The following is a 20140-nucleotide window of genomic DNA, read 5'->3' as shown; positions in this document are numbered from 1 at the left end:
GTCAACCAATAACCAGTCCAACTTATGATGATAATAATAATAATAATAAAGATAATCATAAGATATATATTTTTTCTACCTTAATGTCACCTTTTTCTATGACTAACTGCGTTCATTTTAATAGTCAAATAGTTAAAGTTTATCACGCGGTCTGTAACCCGTAATGTCACTGACACCTCGTTGATTGTCGTTTTTATTTGTATTTTTTTTAGATGGAGTGCACTTTGTCCTTTTCTCCACAAGAGAGCGCACAAACACCTGCAACATAAATTCAGGCAAGACGATGACGCGACTATTTGCATTGTGTAAGACACAGAAATGGCCAATATATTTATTTACGTATATACTTCGAGATATTAAGAGCTGATGTTTGCCAAGTTGGGATAGTCTCCCTCCTCGACTTTCAAGCAAGTTTTTGACTATTTGCATTGCGTAATACACAGAAACGGCCAATATATGATGTTTGCCAAGCTGGGATAGCCCCCCCAACCCCCCCCCCCCCGACTTTCATGCAAATCGTGAAAACTGTGGCCCAAGAAGCCTGCAAATGTAACACTTTCTTCGTGCCATTTTGTGGTGTAAATGTATAATCACTGTGGATCAGTAGCTCTGAAATCCTCCCCTCCAAGGGGAAATCCAAAGGCATCTTGGGTGTTGGCGGCTATTGATCGGAGTGCTTTATAATTTATAATTCATTAAATCCTGGACCAACTGCAACTTTAGACAAACAAACGTTTACGATCATGTTCGTGCCTACTGACAATTTGCAGTCTTCAACCTAAGCGAGATGTATGCTTTTTGAAATGTGCGAGGAAGCCGCAGTTCAACGTCAACCATATCCACAATTACCAACATAAGAACACTCCCAACAATAATAACATCATCAAAAAAACCTAATAACCGCAACTGTCACGTTAACAAATGAAAAATATAAAGACAATAACAGCAGCCACGCAAACAAAAAGTTTTGTACTACAACAATCTTAACACTGTAAGAGCAGAACTTTCGAACTGCGAATAAGATGTTTGAACCACAAAGTGCCGCTGTGTTGTGAGTTGAGAATCCAAACATGCTAGCGCAGTTGCACAAACGGATGAGTGGAGTGTACCAATCGATTGGCGAACATCTCCTCGACGTCTCTGTCTTCACTCACTCTGTGGCAGCTCGGCCCGACTGGGGAAGCCGTGTCGGGTCTAATTACTGTAGCTCTGTCTCCACAAAAGGGTCACACACGGATGATGAGACTGAAACAAAACGCTACTCAAACTAGCTTGGTGCTATTCATGTTTTGTGTACACTTTCTCCAGGGCTGGAGGGTGAGATAGGCCAGGCTGGGAACCAGATTCGTGGATGATCGTCTTGTCGCAAAACTTCTGGAACTTAAACAAGCGCCACATCAACCAGGGTGACTACTCATGCTGTTAATGTGATTTAGTCCATCATGTCCCGAGCAAAAACGTTAGGAATACACACATGCTCCTATGCATACTATCCATGCAGATCAGCTGTCAGGCTGATAAAATTTACACCTGAACTCGATGACATGAGCGTAATGAAAACGCAATCTAGGGACGGGCAAAGTCAATTACGGCGGCCTGCGTGGCAGAAATACAAGACTCTGTCGCCGCTTTCGACCCTGACCTCTCTTGGATTTGAAATAACTCGCTGACCCCGGGATGACCTTTTGCGGACGGGTCACATCGCATAGCAGGGAGGAGCAGGTGCAGCCGTGCGAAATGAGGAGCGGTGCTGAATGGCATCCATCACTTAAATGCGTAAGCCTGTCAAGTCAACACTATCCCAGAACGGCCGTTAGCATCTTACCTGCAGCTTAGCTTACATCAGATTTCCTCACCACTCTCATCTTGGATTTACATTGCATGGCTCAAGTGACACAAGCCAGTTTGTTTCACAGTTGCACAGATAGAGGCTGCGTAAATAGAAAAAAAAAAACTAAATTCCCTTTTTTTTTTTTTTTTTAGCCTATCCACCATTCTTCATTATTGGTCTGCATAGCCTCACATTTTAAAATAATGCTTTGGCGCCATCTGGTGTGTTGTATGTTTTATAATTTACACAAGCCTTAGCTTTGTCTAACAGACAAAAAGCAAAAATAAATTTAAATGAAGCTCCATCACACTTCAACACAAGGATGGCGCAAGAAGACTACCAAGCACTACTTTTGTTTCGATAAACAACCTTGAGTCATCTCAACATACTATGGTTCCTTGGCACCAAAAGCGCAGCCAAGCACTACCTTTGTCTAATTAAAGTTCCTCAATTCACTTCAGAATAGTTCCTTAACATCGGGAGGCCGCGAGATGGCAGAAAAGTACTACTTTTGTCTAAAAGGTGCTTCTCAATTCACTTCAACATAATCTGGGCTCGCCAACATTTTTGAAAGCACGAGCTACTTCTTGGCTACTAGACTGAACTGGAATCATGTGTCCGAAAAGCTCAGCATATCAGCCGTGGTCAGCTTGAACTGGAGCACAACCTGCAATCAGAGGCGGATAAATAACCACGCCGCGTGCCATTGGGATATTCATCACACGGCAAGCATCCACCTGCTCCTGTGCGTGACGTCAGCATTGATCTCCTTCACAAACATTACTGGCTGCCAGGACAGAAGATCCGCATACAGATGCAACAGAAAACATTTCAAAATAATAACGTATCATATTTTGTTGAAAGATCCACACCCCTAGTAGCCATACATTTATCCATTCAGTGCAACTAAAACATAGAAGCAAATTCTTTACAGGGACAATCCACTCTTTTATATTAGTCTTAGTTGTTGACGTGGCAACAAATATTCTTCCCTCTCATTTACATGTGTACACAAATTATCCCGCTATAGTCTCAGCTAATGAGACTTTGTACTCATTCATGTTCAGTTACATCACACATTAGAGTGCATGATAGTGAAGGCCAAAACCGGGCCGCGGGGCGACGCTTCCGACGGCCGGGCCTAGGCTGGCAAAGTGGCGATGCCTTGCAAAGGGCAAAGGGGACCACAGGCCATGCTCGCAGTGGAAACACAACCCAGTGACATTTTTAGTCGTCGTCTTCCTCTCCTCGCTCTCTGCCATCACCAGGCCAATCATTGCCTATGGTGGCTCGCTGCACTTGTCCGACGGGCAAATGTGAACCCTCGCTCTATGGGATATTAGTTCATGAGTTTTTACACTCTACAGGCAAGTCAGAATTTGTATTGTGCCACAACTGCGGACTATCACATCAATTATTTAGAAAAAGTTGACTTTTTATTATAATAGCATGTCCAGGTCCTCAACTTCATATTTTAATGTGGCATTTGAGTGTGTAGAGCTTTAAAAGGCAGGTCCTGGCCTGGTGAGTGACATGGGTGTCAGCCAATGAGTGTAGACGTTGCTGGCTGTTAACTGGATAACCTGCTTTGCTTTGATTTATTTGAATAATCCTTTGAGGACCAAAGTGGAGCAAAATGAAATGGCAGACGATGTCCCCTACTCATTTCAATTAATAGTGGTTGTTGACACAGAGTGGGGAGAATAATATAAAATACACAGTTTCAAATCACTTGTCACCTTTTTTTGTCACTTTTAAAAATGTAACTCGTAATCTGCAAAAAAAAAGCAAAACAAAGACACAATCTGCTGTATGGTGTCTGATTTTGGACTTCAGATTGAAACGGTTCTCACACTTTTTTTTTTTTTTTTTTAATAACTTGCGTAATTGAAAGTGAGCAAGAGTGTCTCAAACATCTCAACCAGATTAGAGTGTGGCGAAAAGTTTGACAGGCATCCAGTTTCTTCTAAAAATAGCAGACATAAAGATCGGATGACCCTCAAGGCTGCAGGTCTTGTTCCTTGGTGGCCACTGGGTGTGGAAAACCTTCCAGGCCAAGACGGGAGGAATAAACCTGGCGATATAGGAGATGATTAAAAAAAATAACCTCCGTGAACTTTTATGATGTGCGTAAATAGCCGGGATTTTTCCACCACCTCGTTCCATGTTGTGAATGTGAGGGAAAGGATGTGGCACGTCTTTTAGGGTTGAGGGTAAGCATGGACTGGTGATTTTGTGCGTGTGTTTGTGTGTGTGTGTATGTGTGGCCTCTTTAAAGGATTACATGTTTGCCAGCCTTGGCATGGATATTGTTTCAAGTTATTTGAGATGAAGATTGATGGGCTGAGCAGTTTATGAAAAACTCCCCCTTATCACGCAACTGACAAAACAAATTTTGTGAACGTTAACAATTTCCCCTCCCTACAATTAATTAACCATGCCAGCTCTCTCATGAATTCCATCCATCTTCTTATATAGCCATTAAGATATAGTTTGTATATGTGTCAATCTGGGTAAGATATTTCATGCACATAATTTATTTTAGACATTTACTATCAGCTTTGAGGAAAAAATGGAATTTTGTTCAATTCTGTGCTTTCAAAAAATCTATTTGTCCTGCTGAATGCATTTCAGACAACATGGCTCTCTTGCTTGCTCGTCTGCACATTTGTATTATACACAGCTGTTGCCCTCTTTTTGATATAATTTTGTAATATGAAAGGTACATTTGGCGCATATAATCTTGTCTTCATTTCTTTCTTTTTTTAAAATAATAATTACAAATCTATATATTCTCTTTTTCTCTCTCTACCTCTCTCATCCATCTATCCATCCATCCATTCAATCACATCATCTCCGTCACGTGATCACCGCGGGAGCGAAAATGCGCAAAGAGCGCCGCGACCAGACGCAGCATCTCGACACCAGCTCTCGAAAAAGAACTCACTTGCCAGCCACATCCACGAAAGCACAACGGGGGTGATTATTCGAATTAGATTTAGATTGGGGAGACCGATTGGGAGGCAGCCAATCGTCGTGTGCGTGACGTGGAGCGCGCTGGTGTTGCGTATCCTGTTGATTGTGACCGAAGACGGGGAAAAAGGCTCAGACAGACACTCGAAGCTCCACCGACAAGAAGCCACACTTGATGGCCCCACTCCAGGCTTTTGTTTTGACATAGAATCTATTTTTTTCTCCTTTTAGAACCCCCCGTTATTTTTTATTTGAGCGCCATTTACTGCGCGTCGTGCTTTTTCTCTCGCTTGTGTCCATGCAAATGAACAGCATCGATAGTGGGAGCGTGTGCTTTTATCCACGTGCATTGATGTAGCACGCAACGAGGACGAGATAAGGTAGGATAGTGGAAAAACACGTAATTTGCTTTTGTGTGTGTGTAACATTTATGGTCCACGCAGCATCCTCACAATGTTTGTTTTCACTGTTGGAACCCCTCCACGCGCACACGCGTACACGAGCAAGAGGGACCATTGTCTCCTCACTGCCTTCCCGATTGCGCGTGAAAAAGCTTAAGGGGTTGAAAATGCAATTCGGGTGACCCTTTGCTCCCTTCTCCCTCCTTTTAGAGCCCTTATCTCAGCACGTGGAAGCCCGTGGAAGGATTTGATTGATGACAAAGCAGCCATCAATAAGGATTCTTGTCTAAATCGGGAATTACGCATCCAAACTGGGATCTATGAGCGGAAAAGTGGCGAAGCCTAAAGAAGACAAGGATGCTTCCAAGGGTAGGTGGCCAGGTTGCTTTTATTTTGGCCTTGCACTAAATGCTTTATTAACACCCCCCCAGTTTAAAATAATAACGATAAAAGAAATCAAGGTTGTTCGCCTCTCCCCCTCCCCCTTGCATGGTGCACCGGGTTACTGTGAGCAATGATGGTGAGCTGTTGTCAGCATGTGGACGTCGCAGGCCCACATTGTGCACGATGAGCTTGTTTTGGTGATTGCAATGCCGCAGCCAATCATAGCACGCATGTAGATTGTGGAAAGAAAAAAACAGGATGCAAGCGGACAGGTGGAGATGTGTCCATTGTCTCCACTTGGCATCCTGTTGAATTGTCTTAATCTCCTTGCGGGGGAGGGGGGCATACATATGAACCTTTTTTTTTTTTTTTTTTTTTGCACCCAACTGAGAAAGCTGGAGTGGCCGTTTATCGCCATGGCGACACCAGAGTTACCAGAGAAACCGGTGCATGGACACACACAGGCATGCATGCATGCAGACTCTTTGGGGAATTGGACTTTTTTACCAAAGTTTGAAGTGATCACTGCCAGATTCATATTAGCCTACCCAAGTAACCCATAAGCCATGCTGAATTTGTGAAGAAATAGGCTTCATAATGTGTATTATTTCACCAACTTTTAGAGCAGTGGAGTGTAAAGTGTCTTTGGCGCAAGAGCACCCTGCCTGAGCGTCGGCGACATCACATTTAAAATTTGAGTCCTCAGTCAATCTAAGGAAATATTTATGATTTTATACTATAAACCTGTGGCTAGAAAGCAAAGTGTGGAGAGTCTCTGTTGCTAAAAGGCATGGGCTCTATTGCCCCATTTGCAAACTAGCAACATATTCCACATTAAGGCGTTAAAGGAGAAAAGTTACTGATATTTAGAATTCAATCGTAGAATATTTTCTGTAAGTGACCAAATCTTAATAAGATCAAAGTCACAAAACGTTGTTTGCCACAAAGCCAGGCTGTTACATTTCCTGCGCCAGATTATCTTATATAATTTCCACTGCATTCATTTTCACTCATATTGGCAAATTTCCATGTGTTGACGTGTTATCTCATCTTCTCGAATTACTGTAAAATGTCCTTGGGCAACACTGTGAAGATTTATTGTTTGGCAACAGTGTGTGAACATTGGAAAGCACGTAAGCTACATACACACTTGTACCAAGAAAATCATTTTTCGTAATTTCAAATGGAATATTACCCCTTGCTCAGTTCGTGACAGTTGAAATGAGACAACTCTTAAGTGTGCGTCTGTTTTGTGCTGACGAGCGAGTGAGAGAAATGTGCTGGCAAAATTGATTCCGAGATTAACCTCAAGAGTATCTTTCCCTCTTAAACTCCCCCTCTAAATCAATGGCCCCTGTGAATGGCTGACTCACTCAAGTTTCGATCCAAAATACATCTTCATAAAAGCACAGGAGGATTCGCAGAAAGGCACAGCGTTAAACAAAAAGTCTGGGCTTGATAGTTGATTATCGTAGCCTCAAATAGTTTGTGGTTTAAAAAAGCACATGACATCAGGTGTATAAAGTCATGTGATGTTTACGCTGGGATTCTTTTTGACAGTTTTTATTGATGTAAGCAGAATTCAAATATATCATTCATTCTTGCATGGTGGTCATCACACATCTGGGACATTCGCTTACCTTAAGGGATGCTATGAGTATTGTTAGCTGCAGCTAAAATTGTGGTACGCATATCGAGGATAACGCTGGTCATTTGTTGGTACTTTAAGTGGAAGATTTAAAAAAGTACTGTGTAGTCAAACCAACCTCAATTGTCGAAGAAACTTGCTTCATCTGTAGCTATGTACAGCTGAACCAAAATAAATACATTTAAATTGAACCTTGATAGCCTAGGTAATAGATTTTTTTTAAGCAATTTTGGTTTTATTTGATTTTATCGGACATAGTTTTTTTATTTAATTTGTTTCATTAACCATATAAACCGTAGCGTCCATGTTTGTACGCGCCCCTTTGTGCGTGCTTGTGTCCGCCCCTGTTTACATGACAGCCGTGTTGTTCAAAGTGTGTAAGTTAATGTTGTGGCCTCTTTAGTGACAGTAATGTGATTTCCTCCGTGCGGGTCATCCAGTCAAGGCCACGCCGGTCCCCCTCCTCTTCTTCGTCCTTGTCGGTGCGGCGCAACGAACGTGTAGAAGGATCGCCGCCTAGATCGACACCAGTGAATCACCTCGTGTTAGCTTCCTCGCTGTCCTTGTGAAGCTAACGCAGGGCGACAAAGTGATGTGCGGATGCATGACTCACGCACTCCCTCGGCTCTGCCGCGTTTTCGTTCCTCAGCCGGAAAACTCGAGTTTTGTTTGAGAGCAATGCTGTTAATCTGACTCTTTGACCTGTACAATTTGATTGAGATAAAAACATCTCAACATGAGACGAAAAATCTGAAAAAATGGGGTTGCACAAGTGATCAATCCCATTTAAATTCATGTTAACTTGGAGGCAGCACACACCTTAGGTTTTATTTAGCTTTGCGGCAGAAGCCTTAATGTTCTGTGCTAACACTGACTGGTTTTTGGCACGCTGCATAGTAAAATAGTTCTGCCTTGTCGATCAGTCTGGCATTTTTTAAAGGTTTTGTGCTAACTCCATTATTTGGAGCTCTTCATAATTCCCTTTTTTTGTTTTTGTAAATAGTCCAAAAACTTCAATCTAGGCCCTATCGGACCTTTAACATTTTCCCACATTGTTTTGGATAATTTTTACCAGTTATATTCCGTCTACTCTTTTTGTAAATCACAAAAAGCTGGCATTTGACCTGGAGTGTCTAGACTTTTTTTTTTTTTTTCCCTCCATGAATTATTTCACATCACTACAGTCTTGTGCATATTATCATTCACAAGAGTCAATCAATGGATACCTGACAAGTAGGGTGGGAGCTTGAACGCATCCACAATATGTGTTCCGGTGAAAGTGCGGGCCTCGCGCATGGGTTGAATGTCAAAATTGTTTCACAGTTCTGACGCAGATCGGGCCGCAGCGCCCGGAGCAAAGTGACTCGCCTCGCATCAGAGATGTGCCACTCTCGGTCGCGACATGGCGTGCTGATAACTTGTTTGGGAGCAACGAGGACTCGTCCTCGCTTCCTGTGTCGGCTCGGGTTTGGGAGTGATGCCGTTGACGTGTGATTGTTGGTTTGGATTTTTGTTTTTGGAGGAGACTGATGGAAAAGCTTTGACCTACTATATGTACTTTTCAGGTCAAATCTGACCTGATCCTTATTTAGCACAATTTAAAATACCCTAAATGTCAAAAGCAACGACATGCGTAATTCCCGTCTTTTTTTTTTTTTTTTCAAAAATATTCTGTAGGTAGTTTGATTAACCATAGGTGTTCAGAAATAATTATACCCCATAATTCTGACATCACATCCCCATTAGAAAAAGGCCCCCTAATCTGTAATTATTGTACTGTACCTTCAAACAGCGAATTCAGAATTCTTAATAACATGATGTCATCCTTGCGTGTGTTATTAATAAGAGCTGAGCAGTTTTAGTCTTGTCAAAAGAAAGGCCCTCTGTGGATTGCTTTTGTTTGATTTAAGAATTGACAGTCTTCCATAAAGTGCCACTTAGTCTATTTTGGACCGTGCTCTCTATGCATGAATTTTTTTGTAGTCTATTTCTAGCAATGTATAATTCCACCTACCATTGTCATGCAGACAATTCTCAGTTGTACCTCCCACAGTTATCCGTTCCATTTTTATCTCCGTACGGAACAGCACTAACACTGATGACGTTAAATTAAAGTTGCTCTAAAACAGCATAAAACAGTCTTCTTCCGTGACAATGCTCTTCTTTTGCCAATATATCACTTTTCCCCGTCACATTGCAGATCTGTGTTTTGAGTTTGGAACTGTACATTTCTCAGTGTAGAGGAATCGGTCATGTTTATTGATTAGATCCAAGCGGGTTACCGGAAATCCAACCATCCAATTTCTGTAGTGATTGCCCTCATTGGATGAGCTGTGAGCCAATGGCAGTGAGGTCAATTGCGAGGGCACATATATATAAAAAAAACGGCATACATATTTACACCTATGGGCTATTGAGAGTTTCACTGTAGCGTTTTTAAAAATACTAGACATGGAAACGTGGCCAGTGACTGAAACGAGGAGCTGAAGTTCTGTGTAAACAAGTGACAAGCCTTTCCCAAGGGTCCTTGAATTGGAGTTCATCTCATGGTTAGCCAAGTCACCTTCTGACAGCCATCCCACTTCTGAGACAATCTGTCACAGAAGGCGGAGGAGTATAGAAAAAAAGAATTCCAGTAACGTGGTTTTTTTACCCCCCCGATGGTGTCTCCTCGATGCACATTGCGTTTTCATTTTACTGTATTTAGAAGTATTGTCCAGCCTGATAACTGCATCAGGTTTTTTTTGTATTGTAAGTTGTATTTGTTGTTGTTACGTCACCCATGCCAGAAGTGTTTTGCCCTCAAAGCCTCTAAACACTTGAATATGCATTTAGTGCATTAGTCAGCATGCGACTAATCTACAGTGCTTCTGAGGTGAACGGCTTTGCGAGCTCAGCGCCCGCTGGAACCAGTTGCCGCTAATATTCTGCGTCCGCACAACTCGCAAAAACAATTGCTCGACTTTGAGTGACCCTGATTGCTGCCTCACTCCCGCTCTTGTCTTCATATTGACGTACGTACTGATAATCAACCTGCTTTGTTTGTTTTTAGCGATGGCTCCATCATGTAAACGCCGCCATCTCATTCCAAATAATAGCTTTGTCTCGAATTCCAGATACTTAATGGATTTTGGATTACTGAAAACGTTACTTTTAGAAATGAACACAGTGGTGCGACTGGAGGTAATCCCGTGTAAATATAATCCTCGTAATTGCGGTGATGGTGATGTCGCATACCACCAGGTAGAATAATGATGCGTTGGCTTGAACGAACGAGAAATTGCTCCGATCGCTGACCCGTTTCTCTGCAATGCTAATACCTGAAAGCCAACTTGGCTCAGCACTTTAATGGACAAGGATGGATATGTGAGGACATTACTGCCTTAATATCTCCTAAAAAACCGATGACCTCAGCAAAAAGTGTCGTTGAGTAGTTGGCATCTATTTTCTCATTGGCCAGAGTGACCTTGTCGAAAAGGTTTTCATCCATCTTGTACATCTCAGTTTTAAGAATACTCAATCTTGTTTTCAGAAATCATCCTTCTGCACTCTTGGAAATAAAGTGGAGTGGGTTTATTTTTCATGGACGTAACCCGGTTAAGACTATTTCATCACATTTGCCTCAGTTGAAATATTGATTGCAAAACGTAACGCAATCGGCGGATAATATTTTTTTATTCTTATTGCTGTTGTTCACGTGGGATGCGACGGCATGGTGACTGACGTGAGCCTTCATGCTGAAACCATAAGGAGGCCACCTCCACACGACAGAGAGCAATCGGAATGATGTCATGTGCAATGATTGTGGTTTAAAGAGTGTATGGATGTTCTTGGGACAAATATTCCTCAGTCAAGGTGTCACGCTTCCAGCATGTTCCAGTCAGGTTTTACAGCATGCTGATTTCTACATTTTAAATCCCAGCCAGGATTAATAGTTGCTGCGGACATGAACTAATTAAAGTTGGTGAAAACTATAAAGGGGATTAAGGCAAAGACGGAAAGCGAGGCGATAGGGCGAGACCGGGGGGGCTAATAAACACGGGTAACCGCCTAAAAGTGAACAAGCCAGGCGGGCGTCAAGACAAAGTCGGAGAATATTCTCAACCAGGAGCAGATTGTGTTCATACCATCCGTGACTAACTCACAGTGATCATCCTGCAAAGTCAAGTTGGTGAAAAAAAAACATGTATATACAAAACCGCCCTGACATTTGTCAGATACGAAGATGCAATGCTGACCAAGAGCAAGCAATTTGAAAAGCTGTTCATTAATTAAGGTGCTAAGTGACCCTTAAACCTTGAGCGGGGATGCCACGCTCCTTTGAGGTTAATACTATTGAGTGCATCGATCTGCGGGGCGCTCACTCAGAGAGGCCGCTTCATTAGGACGGACACGTGGACGCAGTCGCTAGACTGATTAGTCGAGAATGCCGCAAATTACGGCTGATGAGAGGGTGACAAAAGGGACGCTGCGAAAGCAATTACTGACATTTGTAGAAAAGCTCAATATAAAAAAAAAAAAAATCTTTTTACTGTACACAATCTGGCGCCAAGACACAAGAAAGAACGGTAGCTAATTTGAAGACACCTGCGAGTAAATTTGCGTCTTAATGTCTGAAAGGGGCCAGAACTCTTCTTCTTGAAGTATAATACGGAAGATGATATATAACGGAAAGTACCATTCTGCGGGGAAAGCTAAGCCATTGGGCGTTGATGAGAAGAAGGAACGATTGAAAGCTAATGCTACCCTGGCGATATATTCAAAGCAGAGAGGATGAAAGATGAACAGGCACAAGGATTGGAATCCCAGCATATGGAACCCGGAGGCATTAGATAGCAACCTCTCAAATAAAACGCAGACATATGCCGTCTCCTTGTGCAGCGTGGCGACGCTGTCTATTTGAGGAACGTTTGAAAGAACGTCGAAGCGCTACATTGTGCGCATGATGGCTAAATATAGCAGCGATCCTTCACTGGTCCCTGAAGCTAATTTGACTGAGTCTAGAGAAGGCTGAACATCACGGCCGCGCCTGCCTGCTTCTCATCAGGGAGACCTCATTTACATAATGAAATGCTGCCACGGCAACCGCGGCATCACGCAAACACCCGAGAGACGCCCTCCGCATGGAGAGACACGCTTGATTAGGAATAAAAGGTGGGAGAGCAGCTGTAAGTGAGCTGTCCTCTGGGGTGGTTTCATTCTCTTATGACTCTGACATGAACTTGTATTAACCCCAACGTAGGGAAAATGCTGAGACTCTGCAAAATGGCATTAAAATCTGAAGTCACATAGAGCAGCGGTGGGCAACTGGCGGCACGTGGGCTACATGTGGCCCGTGCTATGACTAAATATTACACGGGCTTGACTTAGGGCTCACCATCGGGGTATTGAGTTGGCATGAGAGACAGTTCTGAGAGGTTACGCGTTTTATCTCGGCTTAGACCTTCATAAATGATTTTGCGTGTTGTGTGGCTTTTCCCGCCGCCACATTCCAGAAAAGGTTCATGCTGAGTTCATTGAAGATTCTGCATAGGTGAGGTCATGAATGTAAATGCCTTTGCATCGGCAAGCTACCAATCTTGGGTGTGCACTGCCTCTCGTCCAAAAGTCACCTGGAATCATCTTCAGATAACCTGTCAACCTAATGAGTCTAAGTAGTATAGAAATGGATGGATCCTCTTTCTTCACTGCCAGGCCCACCTTGGCTGACAATCCTCCAGATAAATCAATAGCCTGTAAAATAAAATAAAAATCTTCGGACCATCTGGAAGGCAATTTTTGATATATAGCTGACTCCCCCACATAATGTTGTCTAAACTCTATGAAGTCGGATCCAGTCAATTTCTGCAAAATTTACACACATGGACTACTTATCATAAAGTTCAGTGCCCACACTGCAGTATGGGGCCGTTTGGAGGAGGGGGGGCGAGATGGGGCAAGTGAAAGGACGAAGGGCGAGAGTGAGAGTTGGCAGCCAGTGATCTAACATTAATCTATAACAGCGCAAGTGACAAGCATAAAGAAGATGAACGGCGCTTCAGGCCAAATGGAAAGGTTGCACCCAATGACAAGAAAGCGCTTTGGCTTGAGTTAAAGGTTGGCATGGAAAATTAAGACGGGGACAATCTTCAAATTCTTCCGTTTCCTCATTTGATGACACTCTTACTGGTTACAACGCTTGCCTCACAGTTCAGACTTGCAATGTTCTAAGTGTGTGTGTGTGGGACACTTGTTGATGTTACCTTCAGGTTTCTGCAACAAATAATAAAAAAAAGTAGCCTACTTGAAAATCTGAAATTTATGTGAGCTCTAAGAGAGGCACTTCAAATGGTGGCAGCTGTGTGATTCCATTTAAAATGGATTCAAATGTGAATGATTCATTCTGACAACAGCCGCACAACCAGTTATGAGAGGGTCTGCACACTTGTGCAATAGCATTATCTCGGCTTGTCTTTATTTCCACACCCAGAAGATTTCATTTTTGATGTTATACATTAACGGTTAGTTCCATTTTTTTTTTTTTTTTTTATCTCCAGAACATGGCATTTGAAGAAGGGTGTGTAGACTTTTCCAATCTACTGTGTGTGTCAGATTGCTTTCTCTCACCATTGAAGCTGAGCCGATGTCTCTGTAATTGCTTTTATTCGTATTCGCTTTTATTTACTTTTCGTATGTTGATATCACGCGGTGACGATTGAACGGAAACAATGATTCGCTGCCGATTCCAACTTGTCTTGCTCGAGTTTTCCGGTTGTAGAGTTTACTTTGCATAAAGGGCAAGATGAAAACATCGTATGTAAAATAATGACTTGATCATCTGCTTAAATGTCACCATTGCGTCGACTGATGGAACACTGTCAAAAAGATGATTCTATCCATAGAAAACATCGGCCAGGCGTTCCTTTAGTTGCGTCTCGCCACTGATCGGTCAATAGTCACCGTCCATTGCCCTCATATTGATTTATTACTTTGGTTGTTTTCCATTTGTCAACTGTGTCAGTTGGATGATACAAAGGCCGTGATGTGAGATATTTATGTCGAAACGAGAAATTGGGAGGAGCGTGTTACAAGTGCTTCTTGCGCTTATTTTCGAATGTTTTTGCTCTTACTTTCTAATTACATTGAAAACAAATCCCAAGTATCTTAAAAACATTCTATTTTTAGAATCAAGTATTCCACTGATTATCCCAGTCACTCATTGAGTAACCAGGAAAAAATGTTCAGTGTGTATGGCTTTAAAAGGCGTGGCTTGGCTTCGTGAGTGACGTGGGCGCCAGTGAATTAAAATGTAGGGTTGCCTCGCTGCTAATTGGCTAATGTATTGAGCGACTGGCACGAGTTGAAGCCACCATCAGCTTGTGTATAATTGTGCATTTTCTTACTTTTTAGTTCAATAAAGTGATTTCAAGTTCAGCAGTGGTGCTACAATACGTTTTGACTATTGATGATGTGCTCCATGACATAAGCACAATAATTACATCAGCACTCCATTTAACCGTATTCCAACAGGAGAAATTCATTTAATATTCCATTAAATTGAGTTCCAAACTTGCTCATGGAATAAATTTATTTTAAATCAAGGTGACACTATACCACACAATAAAATGTCTTAATGCACTTGAAATCGCATATTCACTTGGCGGCATGAATAATAAAAGCTACTGTGATCCCTTATATCGCCAGTATGCTCATGCAACTCAAATTCAGACACGTCTTTATGCAAGTTGGTCATTTTATTTTTTTTTAGGTTTGTTTGAGCAGAAGGTGTGGAGGCTGTCCTGGCACTTGTGCCGCAATTAGTCATCATAGTCGCTTAATAGATACACTTAGGTGCCTCTTTCCTCGTGAGGGTGAAAAACGGTCTCTATTTGTGTCTTGACAGGTCAGTGTGACCTTTTGAACAAGTTTGTTTTTGGTTTTCTTTGCTTTATGTTATGAAGAAGGGGGCCGATGGCAAATAGTTGTCGATAGCAAATTGGCAACTTAAAAATGAATGTCAACTACTACAAAAACGTTGTTCATCCTCCCAGCACAAGTATCTGAACAATATTGGCGCCATCGGTATGGTCTTGCCTGTCCACCGACACGTAGCGTCCGTATAAAAAAAAAAAAAAAAAGTCAGCTCAGCTTTGATGCAATATTGACAAATGTGACATAGCCCTACAATATTACGCACAAATATTGATTTCACTTTATACATGTGTTTGCTCCCAGATTCTAAAATGCGTTGGGGGCAGGTTTTGCGTTAGCTGGTACTCACAACTGTGAAGCTCTTCAGTGTGTGTGCGTGTGTGTGCGTGTGTGTGCGTGTGTGTGTATGCTCAGTGCGTCATGCTGTAAAATCTTTGAGGGACAGATGGCAACTCAGGCTCAGTGTGACTTATTGTACCGGACTTCTGTTTGGCTGCAGGTCTCCATCCTGTCTTGGCTGCAGCATCACAACCTTAATAAATATACGCACGCACGCACGCACGCACGCACGCACGCACGCACGCACGCACGCACGCACGCACGCACGCACGCACGCATGCACGCACACACACAGAAGGTCTTGTGGAGTAGTATCTGGCATTTCACCTTTTTTTTTTTTTTTTTTTTTTGCCCCAAATAGCTTGTAGGCTAACTGGGCTGCATATACTTTAAATCCCACCTGCTGCTTCTACCTGACCTATGCCGGAATTAAATTAATTAAATTAATTAACGTGTGCTAGCAGTGAAACCATGCAACTGAGAGAAAAGTCTTCTCATAAGAATATAGTTGGAGAATGTACAAAATACTTACATTGGGCTTCAGAAGATTGCTTCTCTCCTCAGTATAGGGCCCAACTTGGTTGGATTTTTTTTCTTCTTTGAGGCAGATTCCTGATATTTATCAGAATGAAATTCTGATAGCCGATCAAGCAATAAAATTACTAAATTTGACTGTTTTACAATAATTTGTTTTACAAAAAACAAAAACAAATCTATCCATTTTTTCCCAATATCTTTGCCTTAAGTGTTAATGTTGATAACAGTGAAATTGTTGTACAAATAAATATTTTAATACCACCATTCCAAAGTAGTATATAATTTAAAAAAATGTATTGCAAGCTGTTAACTGTGTTTTCTACAAAATCCGAGACATTTACCAATTTCACTTGACTTTATCAATATTCTTATAGTGATCAGTAACACAGGAACTGTAAAATCCCAAGTCATGTAAGGAACCATAACTACTGATACTAACACACGGCAACATGTTAACAAGAAGGTCCCGCCTGCTGCATATCAGTCCGTATGTATCAAGTGTCATTGAGAAACTTTCCTTTCATAGCAAATTTATTGTTTTTTTTGATCAGAGTAAGTGTAAATGTACTTTTAAGGTGAACAGAGGACACAAATTGCAATTAATTTCATGCAATCATGCGAATAACCGCGTGACGCGTTTTAATTGTTTTTCAGCTCTCTTGACGGCACAATAGCACTCAAGGCAATCAAAGGAGCATGGCTTTTAGGGAGCTTATTATTTATCATTTGTGCTTTGAGGCATGTTTTGTGAAATATTTCGAGTGATGCACAGATTTTGATCAATTTGTTAGGCCACACAAGAGAGGCAAAATATTAGAAACAACCATCAGTAGGATGCAGTGCAACAAGAACAACGGTGTTGCGAAATCAATCCTTCTTTGGACGTTTTGCTACAAAAGGGCAGCTTTTGAAAATTACTCTCCGACCTGTAATCTTACAAACATTATCTCAAGTGGTCAGGCCAGACCTTAATAATCAAACAATAATTATCCACTGACTGCAAACAAATGAATGAAAGATGTGTTCGAAAAATGCGTGGGGCGTAAATTTCACCTTATCGATCTTGGAGCGGAGGGAGACAGCTGGATGATGAGAAAAGGGCCGTAGCTCTTGCTGAAATTTATGATGGCTTCTCCAGCTCTCGTTCATCCTAATTTCTCCCCAGGTGGAAAAAAAAAAAAAAAGAGCAGACAGTGGAATCTCTAAAGTTAAACGCAATCCATCCTGGCATTTGATTTGAATTTTCCCATAGGAAATCATGGAAATTCCATCCATCCATCCATCCATCCATCCATCCATCCATCCATCCATCCATCCATCCATCCATCCATCCATCCATCCATCCATCCATCCATCCATCCATCCATCCATCCATCCATCCATCCATCCATCCATCCATCCATCCATCCATCCATCCATCCATCCATCCATCCATCCATCCATCCATCCATCCATCCATCCATCCATCCATCCATCCATTGGATGCCATCCAAGCAGCGGATTGGCATAATGAAATTATTGAACAATTCTTCCAAAAGGACGGTTGTAGTTTCAAGTATACGATGCATTTACAAATAAAAGCGAAATACTCCAAATGGCCCCCACACAAACAGGCTTGGTAATATAGATCAATATGAAGCAAACACATCCATCACAGCCATACATTTATAATTTAAATCACCTAACTCGAGTTAACAAAACAAAAAAAAAAAACAAGGTTATATTTGCTCATGTAGCCAGTGTTGAAGAAATCCCGTAGGCAAACAGCATGTCATTATACCAGAATGACAATCCAGACGTATCACCTCATTAACCGAAATCCAAATGCAGCAGGCATTTAATTGCCGTGTTGCTGTTGGTATGTTTTGCGCCTCCCCTTTCAAAACTGTTTGGCTCTGAACTTATTACAACTAGGCGGCGTCTAATTGAGGCGTTTGTCTTTGCAAAGCGATCCCCGCCAGGCCGCCGCTGCCTGGCGGTTAATGAGCGCTCGGGTCGCAGCGCCCCGATTGAAGGAGGAGGGATAAAAGACGACAAACGGAAGAAGAATGGCCCGATGGTGGCGGATATTCATGCAGTGCTCGCTGTTGCTCCTGCTTGTTAATGCAAAGTTGTCTGGCTGCTTTATAGGCGTCTGAGTTCATTCTGTTGAGATTCGCTGAAACTTTTAGTCCTTTGATTTAGAGGGAAAGAAAACCTCAAAGAGGACCAGTTTGCAATAAACTTGCCCATAAGCGATGGCTTGTGCTCTGAACTGCATTACTACTTTTTCCTAAATCTGCATTGCTGACTCACCACTCCTTACTGCCATTCACGAGCTCGCTCGATTAGAAGCACTGTGGAACAGTTTCTACTTTTCCTGGAAAAACTCTGCACCTAGTGTTTACTTTTGTTTTTACAAAAGTTGATTGAATAAATTAATCAATCTAAAAAAAAAAGACACTGAAATTGATCCACTAATCTTTGTCGTTAATTAAAAAGCTGTTATGATATTAAATCCGAAATAATACAACACTGCCATCTGCTAGAATGTTTATTACACTTAAGCTTGAATTTCACAGGCAAGGTTCCATAATTTCGAATCAAAACATCAACTGGCAAGAAATCCAATTCATTGCAATAAGGAACATCGACTTGATATTGTAAATGAAGTTACGGGCCAGGTCACGCAACAAAACAAGCACCACTGTCTCATTATCTGAACAAGTTCTTACCTGAAATGACTTTTTGGACCAGGTTGTGTGAGCGAAATCTGAGCCTTTGTTTTGAAGGGTGTGTATTTGCGACAGTGTAAAAACAGAACCTCCCTCATTGGTGTTCATCATCATTTCCCATCTGGGGTGTGTGTGTTTGTGTGTGTATGAGTGGGAGAGGTGGACTTGCGCTCCTACATGTATAACGTGGACGGATTATGCTCAGGTCAGTCTTGTGTGTTGGTCCTCAAACATCACTTTGTGCCTATCGAGACATGTTCATGTATGAGGGAACATTCGGGACGTCATTCAGTATTAACTTTCCCCGCATACTGCGGAAATGATTGAAAATGCTTTCGTGTGAGCAGCCAGCAGTGTGATGAAATATTCCATCATGGTGACAAAAGCATGAATGCGATTTGTGCAGCGTGTCATTGATGATCATGGATTTTTCCCTCAACGGTAACAACGAAATTCAATACATGTCCTTTTTCCTCGCTGAGTTTCCTCTGCGTCATTACCTGCGATGCACTCCAGCATTTTTTTGATTTTCAAGAAAGGCTTAAAATCATCGTGCCTGTCTACTTTGCTTCTCAAAGTTAACACTCTGCTAAAATGCTCTGCTCCCTGGCTCAGCAATACTTATAATTCACAATGTCAAGTTTTGACATCGCCTCGGTGGCCAACGAGCTCGTAATGTACTCGGCCCGAGGTTTATACTGAGCCGTTTGCATCGGGTGGCTTGTCAAGAGTGCAGGATGGGCCACGAATGATGACAAACATTACTTGGATTTGTGTGATAAAGCAGAGCCGCTCGGTCAGTTGAGGCTTACACTTTTTACGTCGACTATTTGTTGTGTGAATTATGTCGAGGATCGAGGAAGTCTTCTTAATTTGCTACACTTTGTAATAAGGCTTTTCTTTTTAAGGCCGATAGTAACCGATAAATGGGCCGGCTAATTCAAAAGAAAACGTTTTTGTTGTCCTAGCACTTTAAACAACAAAAGATGTCAATAACCTCAACCCAAATTTTGCATTCTTTCAACATTTTCTCATTGTGACAAACGAAAATGATATGGTGTGGATCCCAGGGCACAGTGGGAGTGCTTGAAGAACTGTAAGCAGCTTAAATATCCGTGATGTTGTCATCTGCCCTCAGCTGAGCTCCCAAAATAACAGGGCCTCCGGGTAGCGACTGGAAAAGCAAAGCAGAGCAGGGTCAGCCAGTCAACGGACAAATGGACAGACAGACAGACAGACCCAGAACTGACTCAGATTTAGATCCACCTAAACCAAGATTGGACACACCCAAACAAATGTATTAAATTTATATTCTTATTATCATCATTATTATTATTATTCGTATGGAGGAGAAGGTTGTTTGAAGGTGTAGTGTCAGTTATATTTAGGGGCAAGTGTCAGT

The 20140-nt window shown here is 42.0% G+C and overlaps 1 protein-coding gene across 5 annotated transcripts in view; it reads left to right on the top strand.

Moving 5' to 3' along the window:
* The first annotated feature begins 3860 nt into the window (after positions 1-3860).
* The window catches only part of fgf13a (fibroblast growth factor 13a), a 58916-nt gene continuing 42636 nt past the window's right edge, over positions 3861-20140 (top strand). The window contains exons 1-2 of one of the 5 annotated variants that reach the window (XM_049738010.2): positions 3861-4044; positions 5416-5574. In XM_049738010.2, coding sequence (XP_049593967.1) covers positions 5526-5574 — 49 coding nt within the window. In that variant the 5' untranslated portion in view covers positions 3861-4044; positions 5416-5525. Of the gene's footprint in view, positions 4045-4698; positions 5185-5415; positions 5575-18674; positions 18944-20140 lie in introns of those variants that run through there. The other 4 variants (XM_049738031.2, XM_049738000.2, XM_049738039.2 and 1 more) reach the window with 4 other exon arrangements.

The sequence above is a fragment of the Syngnathus scovelli genome, chromosome 1 (assembly GCF_024217435.2).
Source record: "Syngnathus scovelli strain Florida chromosome 1, RoL_Ssco_1.2, whole genome shotgun sequence".
NCBI lineage: Eukaryota > Metazoa > Chordata > Actinopteri > Syngnathiformes > Syngnathidae > Syngnathus > Syngnathus scovelli.
This window is presented reverse-complemented; position numbering and strand designations above follow the sequence as displayed.